General features: G+C 38.0%; 1 protein-coding gene across 7 annotated transcripts in view; it reads left to right on the forward strand.

Annotated features, from left to right (window-relative positions):
* AHI1 (Abelson helper integration site 1) overlaps window positions 1-27,539 on the forward strand; it is a 214,049-nt gene that overhangs the window by 172,630 nt on the left and 13,880 nt on the right. For all 7 annotated transcript variants that reach the window (XM_032274708.1, XM_032274711.1, XM_032274712.1 and 4 more), the window contains 3 exons: window positions 3,191-3,353; window positions 7,669-7,766; window positions 24,488-24,546. In XM_032274708.1, the coding sequence (XP_032130599.1) occupies window positions 3,191-3,353; window positions 7,669-7,766; window positions 24,488-24,546 (320 nt within the window). The remainder of the gene's footprint in view (window positions 1-3,190; window positions 3,354-7,668; window positions 7,767-24,487; window positions 24,547-27,539) is intronic.

Here is a 27,539-nt window from a genome sequence, read left to right on the forward strand (position 1 = left end):
GACTCACATCTGTAATCCCAGCACTTTGGGAGGCCAAGGCAGGCAGATCACCTGAGGTCAGGAGTTCAAGACCACCCTGGCCAACATGGTAAAACCCCATCTCTACTAAAAATACAAAAATTAGCCAGGCATGATGGCAGGTGCCTGTAATCCCAGCTATTCGGGAGGCTGAGGTAGGAGAATAGCTTGAACCCAGGAGGCGGAGGTTGCAGTGAGCCGAGATGGCACCACTGCACTCCAGCCTGGGTGACAGAGCAAGACTCTGCCTCAAAAAAAAAAAAAAATTACCTGTGGGGTACAATGTATACTATTTGCATGACAGGGTACACTGAAAGCCCAGACTTCACCACTGTACAGTTCATCCATGTAACCAAAAACCACTTGTTCCCTAAAGCTATTGAAATAATTTTTTTTAAAGGAAGAAATTTATTTTCTCACAATTCTGGAAGCTGGAAGACCAAGATCAGGGTGCTAGCACAGTCATTTTCTCCTACAGCCTCTCATGTTGGCTTGCAGACGTCCACTTTCTCGCTCTATCTTCCTCATAAAAACGCCATTCCTGTTGATCCAGGCCTCACCCGTATGACTTCGTTTAAACTTAATTACCTCCTTACAGGCCATATCTCCAAATACATTCACACTGGGGCTAGGGCTCCAACCTATGAATTTTGAGTGACACAATTCAGTCCATAACAGTCACAGATTGCAGAACATGTTTACAGATACTAGTGGATCATGCAAATTTGGTGTGCCATGTTTGGTTCTGTAAGGAGAGAATAATCAGGAGGTACTGTAATAGGAAAGGTGTAATGTGGGCTCTCATAGGCTTTTTGGAGCCCTGCGCCTCTGAAGGGATTCTTTTATCAAGACATCCCTATGTGTAAAATTCAGGAAAATTTTTCGACCTTCGCTTGATAAGCTTCAGATTGTCCGAGGTCCACACAGTGACACAGCCTGATGATGTAGGACTTCCTAATGATTCCGTTGCCTAAGCTGAATCTCCCCTGCTCACCTTCTCAACAGCCACCTAGGGCTCCAGACAAATAAGCATACATTAACCTCATATTTACATAAGACTCATTAAAGTTGAGGTGTTTCAGTGTACCGTAGCCAGGATAAGGAACAACAGGAACAAACCATCCCAGAGTTTCCTGGAACTAGGGAAAAAGAAACAAAGAAGGGAAGGAAGGAGAGAGAGAGAGAGACTGGGTTTAAGTCTTGATTCTATCACTTATTAATTGACTTTAGGAAAGTTTCTAAATTTCTCTGGACATCAGATTTCTCTTTTGTAAAATGGAAATAAGGATACATGGCCTCACCAAGTTGTCAAAGGATTAAGCAAAACAACACCTCAACAACTAGCATGCTATCTAGAACATGGTAAGCACTCAGTACATTTTTGCTTTCTTCTTCTATTATACTACCAGGTAAAAGAGAAATTTGGAGAACAAAGGACAAAGAGAAAAGTTAAAAGTTCCACTTTTACATAAGTGGTTTAACATCAATTTCTAAAGTTATAAAAATGTATAAGTCTTAAATAACACCCCGCATCGCATGTTGTAAATTAGGTAATCTGCTAAGCTGTACAATAGGCATTGCATTTGAGCCATTTGAATTGAATTCTCATTACTGCCCTTATATAGTGACAGCAGAACGAGCCGAACTCATTCGTTAGACTTGACTGGTTGATGTGATAATAAATATTGTTAAATGGATTAAAAGGTACCAGAAACAGCTATGTGAGCTATAATGGAATCCTCTGTTTAAAACCCTTCTGTGCCTTTCCATTGACCATACTATTGAGTCAGAACTTTTTCAACATGCATGATCTGAGCCCTATTTACTCCTCTTCTACCCTTCTATCTCAGCCCTCACATCTAAGGCCAGCTTCCCACCACATTGAACTCTTAGTTTCTCTTCCCTGGACTCTCACATGTGCTGTGCACACTGAGACACACTATATATATGTAACTATATGTGTAATTTTCCATTACATATGTAGTTGTATAACCCATACATTTTCAGATACTGCTTAAGTAGAGAGTAAAACAGTGTAAATGTATTACTTAGTATAGATGTTATTATGTCCTACTTTATACAGTGTATCAGATCCAAATCTAAAATGAAATGAGGTCTTCCTCCTTTTAACTACTATAAAGGATTTTTTTTTAATTTCCTTTTTTTTTTTTTTTTTTTAGAGACAAGGTCTTTCTGTGTCACCCAGGCTAAAGTATAGTAGTACAGTCATAGCTCACTGCAGCCTCCAAACCCCGGGACTCAAGCGATCCTCCCACCTCAGCCTCCTAAGTGGCTAGGACTGTAGGCACAAATTACCACACCCAACTAATTTTTTTTTAATTTTTTTGTAGAGTGATGGGGGTTCTGGCCTTGTTGCTCAGGCTGATGTCAAACTCTTGGCTTCAAGCAATCCTCCTGCCTCGGCCTCCCAAAGTGCTGAGATTACAGACATAAGCCACCATGCCCAGCCAAGGATTCTTAAATGCTTGTGCAGCCACTGCCATATCATTTCGACTTGGGTTTTCAAAAGAAAAGGAAATCAAATTTAATGATTACTGTAACACAAAGAAGGGGATTCTCATAAAAAGCCTTTTTCTCTTAAATTCGTATCAAGTAAAAAGCTCATAAGGATACTTTTTAAAGGTAGAAAGTTTAAGTTGTTGATATAAAACATCAAAAAATATGTGTGTGTAGAGAAATTTATCTCGAAAGAGGCATTAACAATAAACCAAGCGATGAAATCAGATTGTTCTATTGAGCTTTCCTTTTTGTAAAACTGTAGACCTTCTGAATAATTTTTTTTCAGATGTGTCTGCTTAGCACAGAGGAGACATAAAGTTAGTATAAAACAATTCTAAAAAAGTAAATGGTGTGCAAGCTTTTTAAATTTGCTTCACAAGTAATTCACTTAAAAAATTAACATCTGCTATTTTGAAGCTAATCTTAGTGTATTGAATGCTCGTAACCATTTCTCAATCCCACATTGTTTTATCTTGCTTCTCCTGCTGTGTTCCCACCACCCCTCATCCCATTAGCAAACCTTGAGACAGCCTCACACTTACCAAAGTACTGCTTTGGTTTCAGCTGCTCTTCTGCAAGAGGAAGTGAATGTTGGGGGTTTTCTCTGTGGTACAGTTGTGATAAAGCTGTGGTGGTCTTATCTCTCTCTTAGGTAGTGGCTCTTTATGACTACACAGCGAATCGATCAGATGAACTAACCATCCATCGCGGAGACATTATCCGAGTGTTTCTCAAAGATAATGAAGACTGGTGGTATGGCAGCATAGGAAAGGGACAGGAAGGTTATTTTCCAGCTAATCATGTGGCTAGTGAAAGTAAGTTTTATGCTCCCTTCCTGGTTTACTAATATGGTATAACTGATAGTCCAAGATTTTATCATTTTCTAGTCTTTAATTTACTGTCTTTGTAACCTTTGCATATGTTTGCCAATGGGTATTGCTTTTCATTCCCATGATATAAAAAAAATAAAGAGAGGAGGCACTAGTACGTTTAGAAAGCTGCTACATTCTGAGATTGGAATGTTTGTTTCATGGACTTCTTATCCCAGGGGACCATGCCCCTCTAGCTGCCAGCTTTCTTATTCAACTCATTTGACCCTGCCACCTGTTTCATGCACAGTTCTGTCAGTTCTTCTCTTGCCACAGTGACTCCTCAGTTGACTGGCATCTTATGAGCCTCTAGTTCCCCAACTGCAGTTCTTTTATTTTGTATGCCTCAGTCCTAGCTGTTAACCTGCGAAAACAAAACTACAATAAATTGTTTCATTCTCAAGTAAATTTAGCCCTCATTTATGGAAAAAAAAAAAAAAAATGAGCTAGAGAAGAAAATCTACATATGAGTTTCTGAAAGCTGTAGATTCACCACCAGGCCTTGAGAGGTGAAAACAGAACTAATACAGAGAGCCTGAAAACAAAAAATAATAATAACTTGAAAACTATCATTAAAGGGGAGAAGTATAGTAGTGCTCCTTCAGAAGAATGCATCTTGTCCACAATTAACTTGATAGCATGCTAGGAAAAGCACAACTCTCAGGAAAACTGACTTCTAACCCCAGCTCCACAATTTATACTGATATGCCCCAGTTTCCTTCTGTAAAACAAAAAAATTGAGAGATATCATCTGTAAGCTTTTCTTCTGTAAGCACTAAAATTGTGGTTCTGATTCAAAATGTAGTACAGGCAGGCCAGGCATGGTGGCTCACGCCTGTGATCCTAGCACTTTGGGAGGCCAAGGCGGGCGGATCACTTGAGGTCAGGAGTCCGAGACCAGCCCAGCCAACATGGCAAAACCTTGTCTCCACTGACAATACAAAAAATTAGCTAGGCGTGGTGGCAGTCTCCAGTAATCCCAGCCACTTAGAAGGCTGAGGCAAGAGTGCTTGAACCAGGAAGGCATAGGTTGCACTGAGCCAAGATCACACCACTGCACTCCAGCCTGGGAAACATGCAAAACTCTATCTTAAAAAATAAAATGTAGTGTAGGCAGCCTTGAAATTGAGAACAATCTGTGTCTTGAATATTTAAGTCTTTTGTTTCTGCAAAGAAATAATTATTATAAATAATAGTTGGTTTTCAGGATAGTCTACAAAACTGTTTAACTCAAAACTACGACTAAACAAAAATATTGATTCTAACTTAAGTTTTGAATTTTGACAGCCAAAGAGATGAAGGAATGGAAGAAGAATTTCCTTCGTGATTACCGGATGCTGGGCTAAGCTGGGCTAAGCCTAGATAAAATTATCTATCTTTGACACCTTCCCACGACCTTCTCTGCACCCAGGGTCTTCCCAGTGCTCCCCTCCCCAGTCTCTCAAGTGGCCCTAAGTCTCATTGCAGCTCCCTTCCTCAGCTTATCTGCCAGTCAGCAAACTCCTCCCCTAAAAAGTGCTATGTGTCTCAAAAATTATACCACTTCTCACTCCTATAATAAAATTCTTAATTTCTTTTGTGTAGCTGTTTTAGTTATCTTCTTGTAAGTAGTAAATGACATATAACTCTTTTTTTTTTTTTTTTTTTAAGACAAGGTCTCACTTTGTCACCCAGGTTAGAGTACAGTGACGCAGTCATGGCTCACTGCAGCCTTGACCTCTGGGGTGAATCGGTCCTCCCATCTCAGCCTCCTGAGTGCTGGAACTACAGGCATGTGCTACCATGCCCAGCTAATTTTGACATGTAACTCTTAAACGCTATTAGAGGTATATTTTTGTGTTTAGAAGAGGTTGCATAATGGAAAAAACAAGAGGCAGTATGAAAGGAAGAAATTTTGGGACAGGTTAATTCCTATGTAGGCGTAAGATAGCATGTAAGTTCCATAAACTCAGCACTTCTAACTTCCAGATTATCTAAAATAGCCAAGTTCCTTCTTCCCATTGTTGGCTCTCCCACAGGGTCAACAGCTGAGGTTAAACAGGGGTAGCTTCTGTTTAAATCAAGCTTTTTAAATCAAGAGCTGCCGGCACAATCATAGTCACTCCGGAGTATGCCTCGTTTTAACAAGATATTAGAATCCACTATTCTTTTCGTATACCAGTGGAAATATTTTTTTAATTTTTTCACTTGTGTATCTTTAGGCAGGGTGAGATTAGTGCTTTAACTTTAGAATCTAGTTTATAAAAATAACCTCTTAGGCTTGCAGATCTTGAGACGATATAGATATTTGATCTACAGTGAATTAAAAAGCTAATAAGGCTAGATGCAGCGGCTCACGCCTGTAATCCCAACACTTCAGAAGGCTGAAGAGGGAGGATCACTTGAGGCCAAGAGTTTGAGACCAGCCTTGGAAATATAATAAGACTCTATCTCTAGAAAAATAATTTTTTTAAAAAAATTAATAAAATGTGTTCTTCTTCCATAATGACCAAAGCCAGACCTCTGAAGCATATTGCAGTGGTAAGTGATGGCTACATACAGAAATTAATTCTTTTTCTCAGTAGTGAACATCCTCAACTGCCATAATTCCTTATTGTATCCCAGAAAAATGTATGTCTTCTTTTGGCATCAGTCACTGCTTCTTTAAAAAGCCTTGTAAAGACCAGCTCAAACAGGAAAAAAAAAAACTTAGAAAATCTAAGTCTATAATGATTGAATTCTCCCACTTCATTAGGGGTTCCCTTTCCCTTTTATTCCTTTGTTTAACCAAAAAAAACTCAATTGCCCAGTTTTAACATTAGAGAAAACAAATGACTGTCAGTAGCATACTCTAGTCTAAAAATAGTAGGAAGAATTGTCCCTGATCTTTATCTGAAGCCAACTATGCAAAGTAAATGATCTAAAGAAGTATACAAGCAGAATCTCTACCCACTGTTCCATTGAGAGCCTGTCCTCTAACAGAACAACACAATGAGAGAAATTTGTACTCCCACTATTATAAAGAATTTATTCACTTTGTATCTTAACACGCTGGAAAGAACAACATGATCAGCTTCCCTATCACATCTAACACTCTTAAAATATAAGATAAAGAAACCCAGGAATAAAATCACCCCGTATATAAAGATAGATAGTACATCTCTTAATCTTAGTTGTACAATGTTGATCGAGTATATTTCAGCAATTTCTTTCAATTCAGAGTTGTTCTTAATCAAAAAGATTTTCTTTTTAACCCTTCAAAATTTGCACATAGCTGTTTAGATTCAATACCCTATATAGATTCAATAGATTATATAGAATATTGGATTAAATGAATCTTCAATTCAACACTGTATACAGATTCAATATCATATATAGTCCTAACTGCATGCTTATTGATTTCATATTATCTTCCCAAATTATCCTTTCCTTTTTTTTGAGACAAAGTCTCGCTCTGTCTCCTATGCTGGAGTGCAGTGGTGCTATCTCAGCTCACTGCAACCCCCACCTCCCAGGTTAAAGCAGTTCTTGTGCCTCAGCCTCCCATAGCTGGGACCACAGGCACAAGCCACCATGCCCAGCTAATTTTTACATTTTTGGGTAGAGACAGGGTTTCACCATGTTGGCCAGGCTGATCTGAAACTCTTGGCCTCAAGTGATCCACCTACCTCAGCCTCCCAAAGTGCTGGCATGAGCCACCACACCCTGCCCCCAAATTATTTTTCCTGCATACTTCTACCTGATAAAATCCTACCTAGTCTTCAGAGTCTGCTACACCTACGGCCTCTTCCATTAAGCGTTTTCCATCCCCACATCGGAGTTTGTCTTTGTAATTATTTCGCTTTCAAATAACGTCAACATTTATTTTATATTGTAATTACTTGTGAACATGTCTTTCTCTGACCAGATTTTAAGTTCCTTGCTAGTGAAGAACATATGTTCTCCAGCAGTTGCTAGCAGATAACCTTGCATTTAGCAGGTTCCTGGTAAATGTGTTTTGAGATAAAATAAAATAAGCATCTGTCTGACCACATAGTAAGTGACAACACCACCTTCTACATTCCTGAAATCCTGATGATTAAAATTTTCTAATCATACTTCTTTTGATAACTAATGAGTAAAACTGCAAATTGCCATATCAGGCAAGTTTTAGGTATCTTATTGGTACACCAAGGAATGGAATATTGATTTCTTTAATTTCATATTTGCCCCTACCATTGTTTTTTACCTGTGGAACAGTGCTCCTCAATTTGGTTACATGAATTCCTTTTTTCAATTTCAGCACTGTATCAAGAACTGCCTCCTGAGATAAAGGAGCGATCCCCTCCTTTAAGCCCGGAGGAAAAAACTAAAATAGAAAAATCTCCAGCTCCTCAAAAGGTAAATGTTTTAAATATGTGTTACATGTATACTTTGATTTTCACTCTCTCTGGATAAAATATTACTTTATTTTTTATTATTATCCTTTATTGTTCACATTTTTTTTGCCCTGGCACTAACATCATTATGGAATATGTAAGGCAAATATTATAGCCATTTTCCAGATAAGGAAACTGAGGAGGCTCAGAGAGGTTAAAGTAGACTCCAAGTCACAGCCTAAGTGATGGGACAAGGAACTTGTGAGTGACTTTAGGTGTGCTATTTCCACTCTGCACTTATTTCTTTAACTGTGATACTGACAGGGTTTCATCAGCCCCACCTGGGAGGTAAACATTTGTGCTGCAAGATCACTGGAGTTCACAAAATTAAGATGTTCTGTGTTTATGGAGTATTCCTTTTACTTGCAAATAATTTAAAATGTTTTTACATTAAAATGAATATAGCTGTATTATCAGCCAGAGTGACCAGAGAAATGTCCTGTATTTTAGTCTGTGTCATCAGACCCTTGGGGGTTTTCAGCCAGTATTCTTCTGATGTTAGCAGTACATTGGTAGAAAGGTTTAATAAGCACTGCACTATCATGTATATTGCTTATTAACCTTGTTTTGTTATATGACATTAGCTCTTCCCTTAAACTGAATAATCTCACTGCTTCTTGATTCCATGAACCATCATAGATTTTTTTTACAAATACATCTCACGTACATATCATTACAATGTCACAATAAAGTTTTTTGACAGTTGAACCTGACATATATCGTTCACTCATTCAGCATGTATTTATTGAATGCCTTCTTCCATGCACTGTGTTAATCCCCACTGAAATAGGAGTTTCAAGAGTAGGCAAGGCACTTGCCCTTTAGGCTGATGGGTGACACACCTGCAAGCAAGCAAGTCCAGTAGACTGGTGGAAACTATAATGAAGACATGTACACAATGCTTTGGGAACGCATACGAAGAAACCCTCTTAAATATACCCTGGGGGAGTCCAGGAAGAGTTCCCAAGGAGGAAATCCTTGACCTGAGGCATCTAGGATGAAAAAATATGTGTTAGGTCAGTGAAGTTAGAAAAAACTTTCCAGCAGATGGAATAACATGAGTAAGTTATGGGATGGTATGATTATATCTGGGCACAGGTTCTAATACAGAGAAGGACAGGAGAAATGCAGGAGCCAGGCCACAGAAAAGCATAGCATACTCTGCTAAAACACTCAGATTTTATACTTCAGACTAAGAGGATCCCTGAAGGAGGAGGTAATCCAGGGAGTGACATGAACAGATTTACATGTTAGAAAGATCATTCTAGTGCAACAGAATGGTTGCTGAATTTGAGGTAGCTAAGGACCTAAGATAAGGAAATTAGGAATCCATGGAAATATAATATAAAAACCTGAAGTAATGGAAGAGGGCAAAGGACATTAGCTGTAATTGACAGGATTTCATGATTGATTTGATTTGATTAGTGAAATTGGAATCTAGGATTTTGCTAAGGGTTTTCACTTATACAACTGAATAAATAGTGGTGCCACAGAAGTAATGAAATAAATAAGAAAGATGGGAAGACAGGGACAAGGAATCACCACTCCTTACAGTTAGAGATGAAAAGCTTGGTTTTAGCTATCTCAATTTGTTGGTAGTATCTGTAGTGCTCCCAGATAGAAATATCCACTGGAAGCCAGAAATGCAGGGTTGGAATTTGAGAGAATGTAGAGCCTCAAAATCAAATGAGAAAGAATTAGTGTGTTGTTTCTATTATATCAGTAAGTGGAAGCTTGTAATGAAGGAAGAGCTCAGTATGTCATTGAGTTATAAGAGGAGAACACCAAGGATATAACCCAATTAAACACTAGTATTAAGGGACAGTCAAAGGAAGAGAAGATTAAGAAAGAATAAAGGAAAAGGAAAAAAAGAAGAAAAAAAAAACAGAAAAAACAAGTGCACCGGAAGCCAGAAGAGAAAGGAAAGTTCAAGAAGAGGATAGTTGGAAACAGCCAAGCAGTTAGGTTGTCAAAGCATTTGGTCATCAAGAGGACCCTGGTAGCTTTGTACCAGAATCAGTAGATTGGCAAGGATTAAAGAGTAGATTAAAGTTTGAATGAGGCCTCAGCAAGTGAACTCTCATGGAAGTCATTCTCAAAGTTTCACTTTGAAGAATAAAAAAAGATTCAGCAGTGGCTAAAGGGAGACCTGATATCCATGAATGATTTTTTAAATAATGAACAGACATAAAATTATATATTAAGGAGACAAAGCCAATAGACAGGTTCAGGTTGAAGATAGATAAAGAAAGGACACCAAGGACACAGTGGATCTTGGAGGAGGCAGGAAGTACTTTATTGGAAAGACATGTTGACAGATTAGTCTTGCTCGAAGCAGAGGGTTCTCAACTCAGAGTGATTTTGCCTTCCAGGAGTCATTTAGCGAGGTTTGGAGACATTTTTTGTTGTCTCAGCTACAAGGTGGGGGATAATACTGGCATCTGGTGGGTAGAGGTCATGGATGTTGCTAAGTATCCTAGAATTCAGAGAACAGCTCCCCTCAACAAATAATTCTCTGGCCAAAAATGTCAACAGTATGGTGCTTAGAGCAGTGTCCCTCTAACACAGGTAAGTGTGGGTAGGGATGCAGGTAAGTTGATAAAGTGTTGAAGTCTAGAAATTAAAGATATTTTTATGTTCTCCAGAACAAAAGCAAGGTTCACTTCTAATGTGAGGTGCAAAGGAGTGAGATAGGAGCACAAGAAGAATAATAACCATTTGAGTAAGGAAAATAGGAACCCATTTAGGACATAAAGATTCATTAGTAGTTCTGAGAGCTGCTGTTTTAGATACCATAAAAATGGAAGTGACATAAATATGTGCAGTTGGATTTATTTTCTTCAGTAGTCCCTTCTCAGCATCTAGGGCATAGCAATAGAGAAGGCAGATTTGGTTTAATATAGAATTGGAGTTGTGAATGTGAAAGGAATATAAGAGGTTAAGAGACTTGATAGCATTGGTAAGAGTTACCAGAGTGATGCGCCATGAAGGATTATCCAGTTGCAAAGGACGTAGAATCAGAAGATTGGCAGAGTTAGAAAGCAGGGTTCTCCTCTGCAAGGTTGCAGTAAGCTACTGGGGCCCAGGTAGAAGCATAGTGTCACACAGAAAAGGAATCAGCAAGCTGGAACTATAATGTTCAAGGCCATAAACTCTTTTGCTTACTTAGTGTCTCAGATGTTAGGCAGCTTCAAGTTGTGGTAAATTCATAGAGTATGTGTAAGAGCTGATGTGAAATTGAAGAACATGTTATTAGAGTTGAAGTAGTCAAGGAACTGGGACCCAGAGTGTTGTGCAGGTTATAGTCTTGAGCATTAAGATTCCAGGATGATAGCAAGAGTTAGGATGAGGAGGAAACTGATGAACAAAGAGTTGACATCCTTAATTCTTGGGTTAGAACAAAGGTCTCAACTTTGGCTTCACATCGAAATCACCAAACCAATTAAAAAACTAGATATGGATAACAATCGCCACCCCTTCAAATACATTTAATTGGTGAAATGGGAATTAGGTAAGGGCAGATTTCAAAAGCTTTCCAGGTAATTTTAATGTGTAGCCAACATTGACGGCCATTGTGTTAGCGCGACCACAAGGTCTGCAGATCACACATGCAAAGATAAGTAGAGGATGGAATAGCCAGGTGTCAAAGCACTCGAGGAAGAGTGCTTTGGCATTACAGTATCCTAAAATCAGCAGTAGAGAGCGAAGAAGAGGCCACTGTTAACTCCTGGCTCTCGTGGTTCATGAGAGAACCATGAACCATGTGAGAATGGGTATGTGAGAATGAATAGCCTGTGCTGTAAGGAGCTGAAAGAAAAATGGTTTCTTGGTAAAATATCAGTTTCAAATAAGCAAGGATATATGGTGATGGTGGCCTACAACAATGTAAGGACTGTAAGGCGCACAGTCAAGAGGAGTGGCAGGAATTGGATTATGGCAAATGTTGCATGTGTAACAGTACTCATTGTTTGTAATTCAGCACCAGATTTAAGAATTTAGGAAAATGCTTGTTTTAGTTGTGCCTGCTGTAACAAATATAGACTGGGTGGCTTAAACAACAAAATTTATTTTTCCCAGTTCTGGAAGCTGGGAAGTTCAAGAACAATGTGCTGGCAGATCCAGGGTCTGGTGAAAGCCTCCTCCCTGGTTTACAACTTCGTTTATCCTCACTGGGCAGCGAGAGGAAACAAGCTTTCTTGTGCCTCTCATAAAAGCCCCAATTCCATTTATGAAGGCTCTGCCCTCATGGCCTAACTATCTCACAAATACCTCCTAATAACCATCTCATTGAGGGTTAGGATTCTAACACGTGAATTTGGGGGTTACACAAACATGAGGTCCATTACATAGACATGAGGTTAACACAAACATAACACAAACCTGAGGTCTAAATTTGTAACATAAAAACTTTGAATGCAGTGGAAGCATTTATAACATTGGTATAAAGGGTTGCTGTGACAACTAACGATACTTTTAGTCTATATTAAAAACTGTGTGATGCTATGAAAGATATAGCCTTTACTTTTTGTGACTTTCTCATGTCCCTGACTTTGCAACATGCTTAACTTTGAAACTGAGGTGACTTAATACCCCCTCTTAGTATGTTTCTGTCTATTACCCTTGAGTTAACTCTGACTCTGCCAGAGGATATATAAAGAACTCTGTCAATGTCTTACCTGTGAAGTTGGTATTGCCCCTTCGTCTTCCTGATGTGCCTGTGTTCTTATGTATAGGGACCTCCTACTTGCTTCCAAAGCTTCCCTGTTCTCACTGCCTGCGCCACCCCTCTGCTTAGGTGGACTCACTGCACCAGTCTTCATTTAGACCGTAGTTGATGACTTTTGCCCCTCACAGACTGATCTCCATGCTTCAGACATATCTTCGTGTTCATATTCCAGCAGACCAATTCTTCGGATACTATCATCTCCCTTGTGGTCTACTTCAGGCTAATCCCACTGAAGCCCAAACCCTAATTCTAATAGATTTAAGGAATTTATAGTCATGTAAAGGAGTTGCAGAGGATAAAACTCCATTTGGGCAAGGGAGTAGGAAAGTTCTCATGGAGGGTACGGAACTCAAATTAGGCCTTAAAGCTTAAGACACTTGAATTTCTTTTGTTGAATCCATGTTTTAGAATAGAATCTGCATATATTTTTTCTCTTAGGAATGTGCTGTGTGAAGTTAGACAGTATTTTCCTTCCCAGTGAGAGAAAGCATAACAAATGATCTATGTTTATGTAAAAAGAAGCCCCTAAGAAATATAATGTTGCCTCGAGTAATTAAAATGATTTGGGTGCTCTCTGAGTCATGGAACTAACTCTTGAGAAATGTGTAACTGAGCTTCTTCGCACCTAGCTCCTTTATCAAAACATACATGGTTTGATTTTATCAAGACCTTACCTTATAAACCTCCCACAGAGTCTTATCAGATATTTAATTTCATCTGCAAGTCTTATTTTTATTATCACATTTATTTTAAAAAAAAAAAAGAACATGAGAAGTAGTCTCTGATAAGTGACTAAAATTGTGGGGCATCTATGTTCATAGAATTACAGAACTAGTGACGTGGAAAAGACCTTAGAGATCATCGTTGATTCTAATCAACTCCTTCATTCTATGGGAAATCAAGATCCATGAAGCTATAAAAGGTTCATTTAAAACGACGCTGCTAACTAGGACCATGGCTTCCATATTTTCATGCCAGTGCCCATTTTCCTCCACCACCTAGTCAGCAACACAGACACACAGTTGGCACCTGCACAGTTAGCCAGGTTTTGTATCACACTGGTTTTTTGCATTCCTGTTTGTGTTTGTTTTTGTTTTCTTTGGCTTTTTGTTTGTTTTTGAGACAGAGTCTAACTCTATTGCCAAAATGGAGTGCAGTGGTGAGATCTCAGCTCACTGCAACCTCCACCTCCCAAGTTCAAGCAATTCTCATGCCTCAGCTTCCCAAGTAGCTGAGATTACAGGCGTGCACCAACACGCTGGGCAAACTTTTGCAGTTTTAGTAGAGAAGGGGTTTGCTATGTTGGCCAGGCTGGTCTCGAACTCCTGACCTCAAGTGATCCACCTGCCTCAGCCTCCCAATCCTACTGGGATTATAGGCATGAGCTACCCTGCCCAGCTTATATCCCTGTTTTGTGTTTGTTTCATTGTACCCTTCTTTGTGTGTAAGTTTTAAGAATTATGTTCTCTACATTTTTAATGAAAAAAAGAAACCTCAATCATTGTCTTTCCCTTTTAAAATTATTTCTTTTCAAACTCTGGAATAAGAAACAAAATTATACCTCTTAAGAGCTTGGCAGCTGCTGCATCTTATATGTTCTTCCGAGTGGAACACACCTGCTCTGTTGCTAATTGTGCCAGGTACCTTCCAGCATTTCATCTGGTTCATTGAAATGTTAGTGGGTGATGGCAGCAATTGTTTCTGGCTCCTCACTGGAGGAGGAGGGGACAAGACTTGAGTTAATTATCCCAAAACAAATCAGTAACAACTCTTACCACAGGGGAGTGGGAGCAGGAGAATGTTTTCCTCCAAGTTCATTCCAGACCATTTTAACCAAGGTGTGCTACAAATTGCATCTAATAGGAAAGAGAATACAGGTGGTCTCAGGAAGGAGAGAAACTCAGAAGCTTTGAAAACGAGTAGTGCTGACAAACTTTGTTCTACTTTTTGTATTTTGAACATTTTTTGTTTTTTAGCCTTTTTATTTTTGCTAGCCCAAGCATTAACCTGTATTATCCATTTATGTGGGTAGGAAAGTATTTAAAACTCTTTAAATTCTTTAATTATAAGATTTGTTCTTTAAAAGTAATATATGATCATAGTTTTAACATTTTAACCAATAAAGAATAGTATAAAATGAAAAATAAGTCTTCTGTCCTGCCAGTATTTATGCTCATTCTGTTTCTTGTATACGCTTACAAAAATGTTCTTGCATATATAAATACACATCTTTGTCTATTCTTTGTGAGACTAGGATCATAGTCGTGGACATCTTTTCTTTATCTTTTTCTTTTTCTTTTTTCTTTGAGATGGAGTCTCCCTCTGTTGCCCAGGTTGGGGTGCAGTGGCAAGATCCCAGCTCACTGCAGCCTCTGCCTCCTGGGTTCAAGTGATTCTCCTGCCTCAGCCTCCCAAGTAGCTGGGACTAAAGGCGTGGGCCAGCACGCCTGGCTAATGTTTGTATTTTTAGTAAAGATTGTGTTTCACCATGTTGGCCAGGCTGATCTCGAACTCCTGGCCTCAAGTGATCTGCCCCCCTTGGCCTCCCAAAGTGCTGGGATTACAGGCATGAGCCACCATGCCTGACCTCTTTTCTTATTAGCAGAGACAATTCTATTTTTTAACCATTTTGAGTTACCAAAAACACGGTCAAGTATGTTTTTATATAAATGCTAGATGTACAGGAATTACTATGCACAGAAAAGTTAGATTATTTTTGAAAATATGGAGAAATTACTGCTACTTTTGCTTATGTTCTTCTCTAAAAGCTCATTAAATGAATAGTAGTTACTGGTGTTGTTATTCTAAGATAATTATATAAGTATCTATTGTAGCTAACCCTCACGTGAGCAGAGGAGTGCCTTCGTAATTTTCATTATTTTATTAAGCATTTAGAGTCAATAAGAGCATGCTGGCTTAATTCTAAAGGACAGACTTCTAATCCAAAGTGTACACGTAGTTATGTTCAGGAACAGCTGCCTTCTTGCCTAGTTCAAAACAAGAACAGAGAATCCAAAAGCACTGGATAACTTCATGGTAGTTCCTCTTCCAGCCAAACACATACACACGCAAAATTTACACTGGTATATCTGTAAGCCTCTCAGAAGAATAATAGGCAGTATATAGATTGCTTTCAATGTGCATGTGTTTTTCTTAGTCTTCAAAGTATCTAATAATTGTGCTGTATAATACTATTTTTAAAAATCACTTTATACAGAAAATTTTTTTGCATTTACTGATCGCTGTACCAGGAATGAATCTGAATTATTGTTAATCATAGGAATAATATGACTTATTATTATGTTAAGACCAAAAACAAATTTATAATAGAAACAGATTTTCCAATAGCCAGGAGTTAGTTAATATACACTAAATCATTGGAAACATGGTCACAATTGTTGCTTCTTTTCTATTGCTAAAGAATAATATCAATTTATATTTTTTTATTTTAGTAATTCTATTTATCAAAATACAGTGATTTATCTCTAATTTATTAAATTTAATAAAATTAATTTGAATTCGCTTTAGAATTTTAGTAGTATTTGAAGTTTTCTTTTTTAATCTGAAGAGAAATGAATCAAAACTAACTTGTAGAGTCAATTAAACATGTAGAGTCAATAAGAGCATGCTGGCTTAGGATAGTGATGACACTGACCTGAAATCTTACCTTATAAGTAAGTTACAACTAAAATGCTTATTTATGTCCCATGAAGAATCTCAATGCAAATAGCACTAATATGTTTTTCCTTTCCCCATAATTTGTTTCAATAACTTATAACTGTTTTGAGAAAAAAGTATTAATTTCATATAAATGTTATTTACATTTGAAAAATATCTGTTATTCTGGAGTCTAGAGAGATAAATGTCCCATAAAGAAGGTGGGTGGTATCCCAGTGATGTAACAGCAAAGCCTATGTGAGTTACCTTTGGTTCCACTCCCAACAACAGGGTCCCTAAATGACTTCCACAGAGGAATCTCAAAGCCGCCAGAAATTAATAGAGACTCTCTTCTACTCTGAAAGGAACTTATAAGGCCTTGATTCTCTTGAAGGTCTTGCAACTTGTTTGAATGCTTCTTTTATACTTGTGCCTCTGCCATTGTATTTGACATGTGTACCTCAGCCCCTGCTTTGTCTCTTCACCCACAACACTTGTTTCGTGCCACTTTGGGCAAGTGCTCTCCTTGTTTCCAGGACCCTCTTAACTCTCTACAGAGTGAGACCCTGCAGGCTGCTTATCTTCTCAGTTTAGCCTGAAGGCAGGACCTAGATAATTGCCAGTGGTTCTGAAGTGAAGGGGCCCTTTTCATTTTAAGATCCTGTAATGAAATTATGTTTTCATTATTCCATTACCTGCAAGTATATGAGTAGTAATATATGGGCTATAGACTACCCTACTTAAAAATAAGAATTTTACATAAAGATGTATCCAGCTTTGTGAGACACAAAGTGATGAGTATATATACAATGTCTAATAATTAAATTTAGGTGTCTATTCACTAATGTGTATTTGCTTTGCTTGAGAAGTTAACCATATGCTAATCATTTCATAAACTATGGAAAATCAACTGTATGTTGATATTTTCATAAATAACTTAGAAGTCACAATAACGGGTCATAATGGTGTCTAATTTTAATATGGTTCCCCTTTAGGTACATAAAAAAGGAAGAACTTTTTCTTATTTAAGTGTCTCTTTTATTCAGACAAGCCATGCATACAGTAAAAGATGTTTCAACGTATTGGAACAGATTTACTTTTATTACTCTTTTACTTGATTTTTTTTGTACTTAATGAGTCTTTTCTCTTTTTACCTCTCTTCCGGCTTCCCCATTGTTAGAGGCGTCTTTAAGTAGCCACCTCTTACACACCACTGTCTCTTGGTGACCTGGTTTGGGAAGAACTATTCCCTAGTGATAAGAGATTAGGAAATGGTTTAGTCCCAAAAAAGGAAGTGGGTAACCCAAATGACCCTTCAGTTTGCAAGAATTCTAAAAAAGGGGGTGCATTCTGGTGCTTCTTGCCTCTTTGGTTATCTGCAATCAGTTTTCATTTTGCTCAAACCAGGTTCCTAAAACCACTAGGAAATAGAAGCAGCATTATTTAGCAATATGATGGCAAACGCATCAGCAGCACTTGGAGCGTTATCCCTTGTCTCACCAATCCGCAGGCCTGGTGGGGGGACATTGAGTTGTCCATTTGTTTCACTAGTCCCCAGGATTGGTGGGGGCACAACCAGTTGCCCATTTTTCTCACCTCTACTCTAGTATGTAATCATAGCCTTTTTAAAAATTATCTTATTTGTATTGACTGTCGTCTTTGTGAGATTTGTGATTACCTACCTTAGCAAGACCCACAGCCTTAATCATCTTTTTTGTTCTTCCCTGCTGACTCTACCCCATTCTCTACAGCAGCCGGTGAGAAAAGAATGTCCACATTTCTCACTCAAGCTGCTCGTTTCTTACTCCAAGTAGACTTGGTCTCCTGCTTTCTTGAAGAGAGGCCGTATAACATGAATTCCCTCACATTTTCATCCCTACTTTCTCCACATTTCTGTAATTTTACCCTCCTGCAGCTATTTTCGAGTCTCAGAGAAGGGACTGCTTTTTCTTCCTATGGCAGACCTCTCCACTTGTGCTTTTGGTCATTTTCCTCTCTTATATTCTTCTGGTCCTTCTCAATAATCCCCATCCCTACTCACCTTACCAGCACTGACATTTTTATTATTTATTCATTTAACACATATTTTGAGTGCCTGCTGTTTTTTCCGTGCACAGTGGTAGAAGAGAGTCTGGATAGTATAATAGTCAATAAAACAAAAGTAGTCCCTGCACGTATGGACCTTACAGTCTAATGGGTGAAATTAACTTTAATCAAAGAGTCACAAAACTAAACATAAAAGCAATAAAAGGACAATGAAGGGAAACTGTGAGGCCATGTGGTGAGAAGTGGATGAATTGGGTTTTAAGAGAAGCTGGGTGGGCGGGAAGATACATTTGAGGCATTAGAAACAGAACATTCAAAAGCCTAATGTGGCCAGAAATGTTTCGTAATGGCTGCAGCTTGGGATGCAAGGTTGAAAGTAGAAAAAGCTAGACCTGAACAAGTGGACGGGATTGAGGAGGTCCTTGTCTGGCACGTTAAGGAGCTGACTTTCATCCTGAAGGTAGTAAGGAGCCATCAAAGGATTTAAAGCAAGGGAATGACATGATCATATTGGTTGTTTCAAAAGCTCATTCTAGAAGCTACGAAAAGACTGGGAAAAGCCTACTGAAAGACATAAGACCAGAAGGGGCTGTTACAATAATTCAAGCCAAAAATAATAAGGAGCTAGGAATTGATTTCTAAACCCATGTGAAGGAAAAGATAGGTGAGTGTTGAATAATCAAAACGCCTGGACACAGGGAGGGAAGCACCACACACTGAGGCCTGTTGGGGGGCGCTAGGGGAGGGACAGGGAGGGGTAGTGGGGTTGGGGAGGGATAACATGGGGAGAAATGCCAGATATAGGTGACGGGGTGATGGAGGCAACAAACCACGTTGCCATGTATGTACCTATGCAAAAATCCTGCATGATCTGCACATGTACCCCAGAACCTAAAATACAATAAAATAAATAAATAATAAAACAGCTTCCATTCATCAAGCACTTGCAAATATATATATATATATATATGAAGGACTTCAATTTGAGATGTGTAAAGTTCATAGCACCTATGGAACAGCCAACTGCAGATAACCTTGCAGACATCTATGAGGCTCAGGAGAGATTTGCTAAAAACTCATATTTGCAAGACCTAAATTTATGGATACAAGCATATTTTCAGAAAAACTCCTGTGTTTAAACCCACTTTGCTGAAGACTAACCATTGCTAAGTTGTTATATTTTGAAGAAAACTTGATATCTGAGTCCACAGGAATAGAGGAGTGTAAAGAATAAAAATGACAAAGGGTAGAAGACAGAGCCTTAAGGAATGCCAGTTTTTTTAGAGTGAACTGAAGGGAAGGAGCTTGGGAAGGATATTTCTGTGTAACAGCCACTGCCTGACATACAGCCTTCTGGTCTCTGCTGATAACAGTATCCCTTTTCCAATTCTTCAGTCCTCATTGTACCTTTTACCTGCCTCCTGAAGATACTTTCCTAAAATCGAAAACAAATCATGTGACTTACCACTGCATAAATCCCAGTTGGCGTCATATTTGTCTATAAAGCCAAATCTCATAAGTTTTTATCCAGATCCCACCCCTCAAAGATTAAATAGACGTTCTCACCTATTTTTGCCTTATCTTCTAAAACACTCTCCTTATTAAGCTGCCCTGCAGATGTATTTGTTATTGTTTTTAATTGGCACAATTAGTATCCAAAACTACAAATCATGATCAGGATGGTCTTCACTTTTTGGAGACAGAATCTCATTCTGTTGCCCAGGCTGAAGTGCAGTGGCACCATCTCAGCTCACTGCAACCTCCGACTCCTGGGTTCAAGCAATTCTCCTGCCTCAGCCTCCCTAGTAGCTGGGATTACAGGCACGTGGCATCAGTCCCAGCTAATTTTTGTATTTTTAGTAGAGACGGCGGTTTCACCTTGTTATTCGGGATGGTCTTGAACTCCTGACCTTGTGATCCATTTGCCTTGGCCTCCCAAAGTGCTAAGATTACAGGCCTGAGCCACCACGCCCAGTGGTCTTCACTTTTTGTTACAGTATGCTTCTAGAAACTGCACCTTAATATGTAATTTTTTCCCTTAAATAAGAGCATTATAATTGGAGGATTTAACATCAAGTAAACCAGATGCATTATCAGTAATAAATTCTGAAATCGGGCCAGGCCCAGTGGCTCATGCCCCTAATCCTAGCACTTTGGGAAGTTGGGGCAAGAGAATCACTTGAGGACAGGAGTTTGAGACTAACCTGGATGATATGGTGAAACCCACCTCTACTAAAAAATCAAAAAAATCAGCCAGACATGATGGTATACATCTGTAGTCCCAGCCACTTGAGAGACTGAGGCCATAGGTTGGCCTGAGCCCAGGAGATTAAGGCCGCAGTGAGCTATGATCACACCACTGCACTCCAGCCTACTCAGGCTACTCAGCCTACTGCAGAGCAAGACCCTGTCTCAATTAGAAAGTAAGTGAATAAACAAACATATACATACATACATTCTAAAGTCAAAGAAAACTTCAAACTTATGTGAATCTTTAAAATCATAAAATTCTGCTCCTGGAAACAGAATTGTAGCAATAAAAGAAACCTTTCTAGTCTTGTCTAGAGTTGTATAGTCCAGTAGTTTGTAAACTGTCATCTCTAGAGCCCTATTTTTCAGGGACCTGGGGGCCTAAGGGTGGGGAGCAGGGGGTGCCAGGCCATGCAAACCTAGCTTCACCCAGAGTAATTCTTATTTCACGTGTTTATACGTGAGACTTTCAAACAAAATATTAATTGAAAACAGTTTTGCCTTTAAATCCATTTGAAAAACACTAGTGTAACCAGTGTAACCTTCAGACTACTTCTGTAACCTTGGTAACTCTGGGCCTCCATTTCCTGGTCTATAAAATAAGAGAATGGTGCCATGCTGTTTATGTTTTTATTTTGAACCCCCATCCACTTTCAAGTGAAAAACAAAGACCCCAAGAGAGGCTAAGTGGCTTACTCGGGCCACATAGAGTTAATGACAGAACCAAGACAAGAATTTAACCACCCACCCTAGTTGTTGTTTTTCCTGTATTGCATTTTTTTAAAAAAAAATTCTTACAAAGTAGATATAAACAAACTATGAAATTATGTGGAAAATGTAGATCTATCATGAGGTATATAAGCAGCATGTAAAAATAGAGCTATACTGGCCAGGGGTGGTGGCTCACACCTCACCTATAATCTCAGCCCTTTGGGAAGCTAAGGCAGGTAGATCATGAGGTCCGGAGTTCGAGACCAGCCTGTGCAATATGATGAAACCCCATCTCTACTAAAAATTACAAAAATTAGCCAGGCGTGCTGGTGCACACCTTTAGTCCCAGCTACTCGGGAGGCTGAGGCAGGAGACTCACTTGAACCCAGGAGGGAGAGGTCACAGTGATCCAAGCTCGTACCACTGCACTCCAGCCTGGGTGACACAGTGAGACTCTATCTCAAAAAAATAAAAAATAGAGCTATACTGTATCATAAATTTGCCTTATTTAAATCTGGTGTGCTAGATGCAACATACATTGATTGAACATTTACCTAATTCTATATTCATTTTCAAGTTTATAAAAATATTTGGGGGAGTTGTTTGCATAGCTCATTTCTCTTTTACAAAGCTATATATGAGTAGTTTTCTTCCTTGTGAATTTTCAAATAATCAGTGGAAGCATTTAATCATTCCATTAATCATTTCTTTTATGTTAACTCTTATTGCATTTAAATTTAAAAGCATCTGGCTTTCCAAACCCTCAAGTTGTGAGGGTTTGGAAAACAAGAGTCTCTAGATTCTGGTCCTTTGACTGATCACTTTTGCTTTGCTCATTTTCCTCTCTTCATCCCCTCCTCTCCAAATCAAGGATATCCATGAAGAGAAAACAATGTCATAAAACAACTGTCTGAGAAGTGTGTGTGGAAAGGAGGGAAAGAAGGGCTGTCATGTCCTTGGCCTTGTCGATGGTGGGGGGTATTTGCAGGCTGATTGCACACCAGGCTTGAGGACTTTTTTGTTTAAAGGTAAAATAATACAAAACAGCTCACAGAGACACCTCCTTCTTCCCCCTGCTTCTGCCTCCATGAGTAACTACCCATATGACGTGCTGCTGCTGAGACCAAGGAATGAGTGAGTAAAGGTGTTTAGAAATTCAATGTTTGTCCTAGTTAAATAAGTAAGTGTTAAAACTTGGCAATTTGGATCCCCTATTAACTTAGGAGTCATATAATTTGAACACAGGCTAAGCCACCTCTGCATCATTAAAAAGGAGTTGATATGCCAGTTATGGGAATACACTAGTACAGTAGGAAAGATGGCAGGGACGATGTTTAACATACCTAGGACAAAGTTTCTGAGGACATCACAGCATCCATTTCACATGAACAGACTATTACAAGCAGAATTGGTAAGAGCTGCACATGGCAACATATTATTACTCATTTTTCCGGATAACAAAAATAATTAAAAGTAACATGGGCTTAACAGTGATATATAATTCAGTATGACTTCTCTCCCCTCAACCTCTGGAATAGGTTCAAATTGATGAGAATTTCTGATCAGAGCCCTCATGTAGAGTTCTTTTTTGAAAAGTTTTATCAAGTTTCATATATACCTATACTGATGGTAAGATGCTGATCTTGCTGTGGGCAAAGGGATAAAAATGGTACTGAGACCTTGTAACTAATAGCTGGGCGTGGAGGCGCACACCTGTAATCCCAGCAACTCAGATGGCTGAGGTGGGAGGATTGCTTGAGCCCAGGGGTTCAAGGCTGCAGTGAGCTATGATCATGCCACTGTACTCCAGCCTGAACAACAAAGCAAGTCTCCATCTCTTAAAAAAAAAAAAAAAAAGAAAAGAATAAAACATTTCACATTTAATTTGATTGCTGTGTTTAGAATTTATCTCACAAGTCTGGAAAGAAGCAGGATAATTTCTTTTACGATGGTGCTTTCTGGGGTTTTGATGGTTTTCTTTGCTTATTGCTCTATTGGGTGAGGGCAGTCTGAATTAGTAGTTGAATCTGATACTTCCTGTGTGTATGTACTTTTTTCTCAAACACGTTTTAACTGAGTCAGAGCAGTTCCATTGGTGGAGAAAAATCAAGGTGTCATTGGTTCTTTTTTTGTTCTACCAAATTGGGTCACTTATTACAACACTCACCTTTCACAGCAAAGTCTTCTTACTCTTTAATTCTTGTTTTATTATGCTTGACTTAAAGCTACACAGCTAGCAGTGATAATCACATAATTATGGTCCAGAAAAGCATAATATCCTCTTGAAATCTGTAAGAAAAGTAATACTTGTTTAAAGATAGTGCCGAATCTTGCTGAAGAATGATCTTGCAGAAAGCTGATTGCGAAGAAGGAAATCTAAAAAGGCCAGACAGGCTTCAGTAGAGATAACACTGGGAAAGCAATTACTCAAAAAAAGACTGAAAGAGAAGATTGCATTCCTTTTCTTTCATTTCATTTTGCTTTTATGTTTTCTGGATTATTGAAATAAGTAGGAACATGTGGTATATCTCTTTCATTTGTACAGTATTGAACTTTGACATAATAGCAATTCATATTTTCTTTGTGAATGTTAAACAGATCCTTTCCATAATATGATTATGTCTAAAAAAAACTTCGCAATTCACTTTATAGCAACGTTAGGTTGATTTATAGAATACTATATATCATATCAAACTCAATTGCCCACAATATACTTTAATTTGAAGTTAATGTTTCAGATTCTAAAGGAAGTATCCAACACTCAGAGTATAATTCAGTACCCCTTAAATTGCTTATTGTTTTTCTCATGGAGGTGCCATTAATAAAACAAGATATTCTGAACACATTTTGTAGATTTAAAGGGCTTTCAAATTCAAAATCTTGCATACAGTTCAATGTATATTACTGTGAAAATATAAAATCTACTCTAAAGAATATGAAGGAAAGATACGTGCTGAAAGATATATTTAGAGCTTAAGTAATACACCACATAGTATTGGGAGATTAAACTGATTCACAGTTGAGCTTTTTTTTTTTTTGTCACATATCTGGAAGCTGACTTTACTTATAAAGAGTGCTTAAACTCTCTGGAAAACTACTTCCTTGGTTTTTCATGGGAGCAAATATATTGTCCTGATAGAAATTTATGTTCAGGACAAGCATAGATAATCTTATTCAGAACAGGCATATGCTCTCCCCACTCAGGAAGGTGATGGGTTTTCAGCATGTGAATATTGACTGTGTTGTCTTTTCTCATTTTTTACTTACTACTTGCTTTGCTTCTTCTTTCACAGCAATCAATCCATAAGAACAAGTCCCAAGATTTCAGACTAGGCTCAGAATCTATGACACAGTAAGCAACTTCTTCAAATTAATTTGCCGTGATAAATGGTTGGGATTTTTTTTTAAGGACAATTTCTCCGTTTCTCATTTTTATAACATTATCAAACTATAAGTTAAATTTCAGATAGTTGATGTCAAAGGGGTTTGGCTTGTTTAAATTATGAGTATTTTAATAGTTGGACTCTGAGAATGTGTATTATTACAAAGTTATAAGAAATCCTGTTAAATGAATAACACACAAAACTTTAGAGGACCTATTTTGTCATTTATTTTTGTTTGAGTACTATTTTGAAGTAATATTAACTGAAAACAAATGAATGATGTGATGAAAGTAAAATTATGAATGCCGTTTTTGAAGCATTAAGGAAAAAGCTAATAAGCAGAACATTGTCATTATATATTTTCTATAAATGCTTAATCTATTTGAGTACTTTCTTTTGAGGTATTTATTTTCAAAGAACTCTGGAAAGTTTTTATATTTGCAATTAGTACTTGTTGTGTCACTTAATATACCCATAAAGTCGCTCTTTTACCTCAAAAAAATTTTACATCAAAAACCTTCCCAAAATATTTCTCAATTTTTATTACTTCAGATTATCTTTTGGATCTACCATTATGTCCAAACTTTATATTCACATTACATCACTAACAAAATATAACAGGAGTATAACAGCATTGAACAGCTTAGCCACATGCCCTCCCATCCCCTTCACCGCCACCCCTGCATGCATTTGCTGGGTGCTTGCTTACTCATACATGCACACAGACAATCCCTGCTGGGTTTCCTTGGAGAAAATATTTGTTCTTATTAACCCTGCTATATGCTTTGGCAATTTGAAGAATTATATGTCTCTTACAATACAAAAATTCTGCTTCCGATGACAGTTATTTATAGGAATTGTCTAATAAAACCATACAGCATTTCATAAGACAGTATTTCATTGTACAGATGAAAGACAAATGTAATTTTTAAGAGTCACAGAATCATAATCTAGAAGATACCTTAGAAATTCTTTCTATAATCTCTCTGTTTTATAGTTGAGAAAACTAAAGGGAAAGGGCTTGTGCAAATTTCACTGGGTATGTTTGTTAGCACTTGGACCAAGACCTAAATCTCCTGATTCCCAGACTACTGGCTTGTTGTTGTTGTTGTTGGTTTCCTTTTTAATCAGATTGAGTATTCACAGACTCCAAGGTAAGGTATCATTTTGTTGTAAGTTTTCTTTCTTTTCAAGAGAAAGAAACTATATATAGCCCTGTATAGCTTCAGAGCACATTCACTTGCATTATTACATTTGATTCTCAAGGATCCCTGGAAAAGGGACAGACCAGTATTCTGACCCTTGTTTTTCAAATGGAAAAACAAGATCTGAAAGGCTGTGGCTTGTCTCAGATTACTGCATGTGGTTCAGACCCAGTCCCAGAACACAGGGCCCCGATTTCAGTCTCTGGTTCTTCCCATGCCTTCCCTCTGCCTGTCACATGGTACAAGCACACACCCCAGGTTTTATGCTTTCTTGTTTTTCTGTTATCTGTCAAATGTGTTTTTAGTTCCAGTCTCTGGACAATTAAAATTTTACATAATAGTAGATAAACAGTCACTGACCACCAAGGAGCTTATACTCAACGGTAGATTACACATAGAAAAAATAGGCTAGAAACAATAAGGCCAGACGGTTTCAACAACCCAAAAAAAGACCCTGTTTAACACATCATGGGAACCATGCTCTTGGTGTCTTTGAATGTGTTTCATAAAAATGTTTAGAAATTGTTACTTAATATTATGCAAATGGAAAAATGTCCCCTGCATACACCTCACTTGGACTACATTTTATACGTGTTTTCACGAGATACAGAGATCCATGTCATGTCTTCCAGATTAAAGTTCAATAAAACCTCACAAGCATCTCAGCTTCTAAAGGATGTCAGGATAGCTCAGCTTCTCTTTTTGAAGATGATTCTGAAAATACAAATTTTCATGAGAAGTTCAGATATGTCTAAATGCCCAAGTTCATCTAAAGCTTTTGGACTTTCCCTACTTACAATTTCTTAGAAGTAAGGTTGAATTAAGATAGATTTCTCATGACTTGAAAACTGTAGGCGAGTTGATGGTGGAAACACTAGAGCCCAGTATGTACAAAGAAGTCATTTCTTTGATTTACCTAAATGAGTTTCTTGTACCCAAGTAAATGGACATAGGATAATTTTTTGTTTCTTTGCAGCCCTTTCAGTTTGTAACATTTGGTTATTAGATGGCTGACCAATATATGTAGATGAGCCACACAGCCTCTTATTACTTTCCACTTGAATTTCTTGTCGTTTTTTTTTTTTTGAAAAATGTCAATCACTTCTGTGCAAGCAGTTTACACACATTTTAGTAAAGCTACAGAAGAAATTTCTATAGGTTAATTTAACAAAGATATTTTCCTGAAAATCTTAAACTTCTACCTTTTGTACCTCATGCCCCATGGTGTTCTTCATATATTATCTGCTGCCTAAGTCTGAGTTGGTAATGAGGCTGCTGTAGGTAGTATTGTTCTTTAGTCACTAATATACTCTATATTAAATTTTGTTGGGTTTTTAACATAGCATTGTTTATTTCATTAACAGCTTTGTTCAGAGAGAGGTTAATTCATATAGTATATTATATTAAAGTCTTTTATTATACCCTGAAATCTGAACTAAATGAATGAAATCTCTTCTTAATATAATACAGCTATAAATGTCAATTCCAAGTATCCTATCACTCCACTATATATTTTTTCCATCTTTAAAGTAACCATTCTAGGCTCTTTCATTTCTGTTTTCTTTCTATGAGGAGGTAGTTTATAGTCCACATTTTTTATTCTAAAATAATCCTGCTACTCGCCACTTTTCTTCTAAATTTTTACTTTGATTATCCATTTTCTGCCTTTTTCTCACCCTCATCGCACCCCTAGATTCTGAAATTAAACCATTTATTGTCATGTGTGTGACCTCACAGTGTGCTCAGCAGTGAGGCAG

The sequence above is a fragment of the Sapajus apella genome, unplaced genomic scaffold, assembly GCF_009761245.1.
Source record: "Sapajus apella isolate SASKATOON/1434 unplaced genomic scaffold, GSC_monkey_1.0 scaffold6, whole genome shotgun sequence".
In the NCBI taxonomy this organism is placed as follows: domain Eukaryota; kingdom Metazoa; phylum Chordata; class Mammalia; order Primates; family Cebidae; genus Sapajus; species Sapajus apella.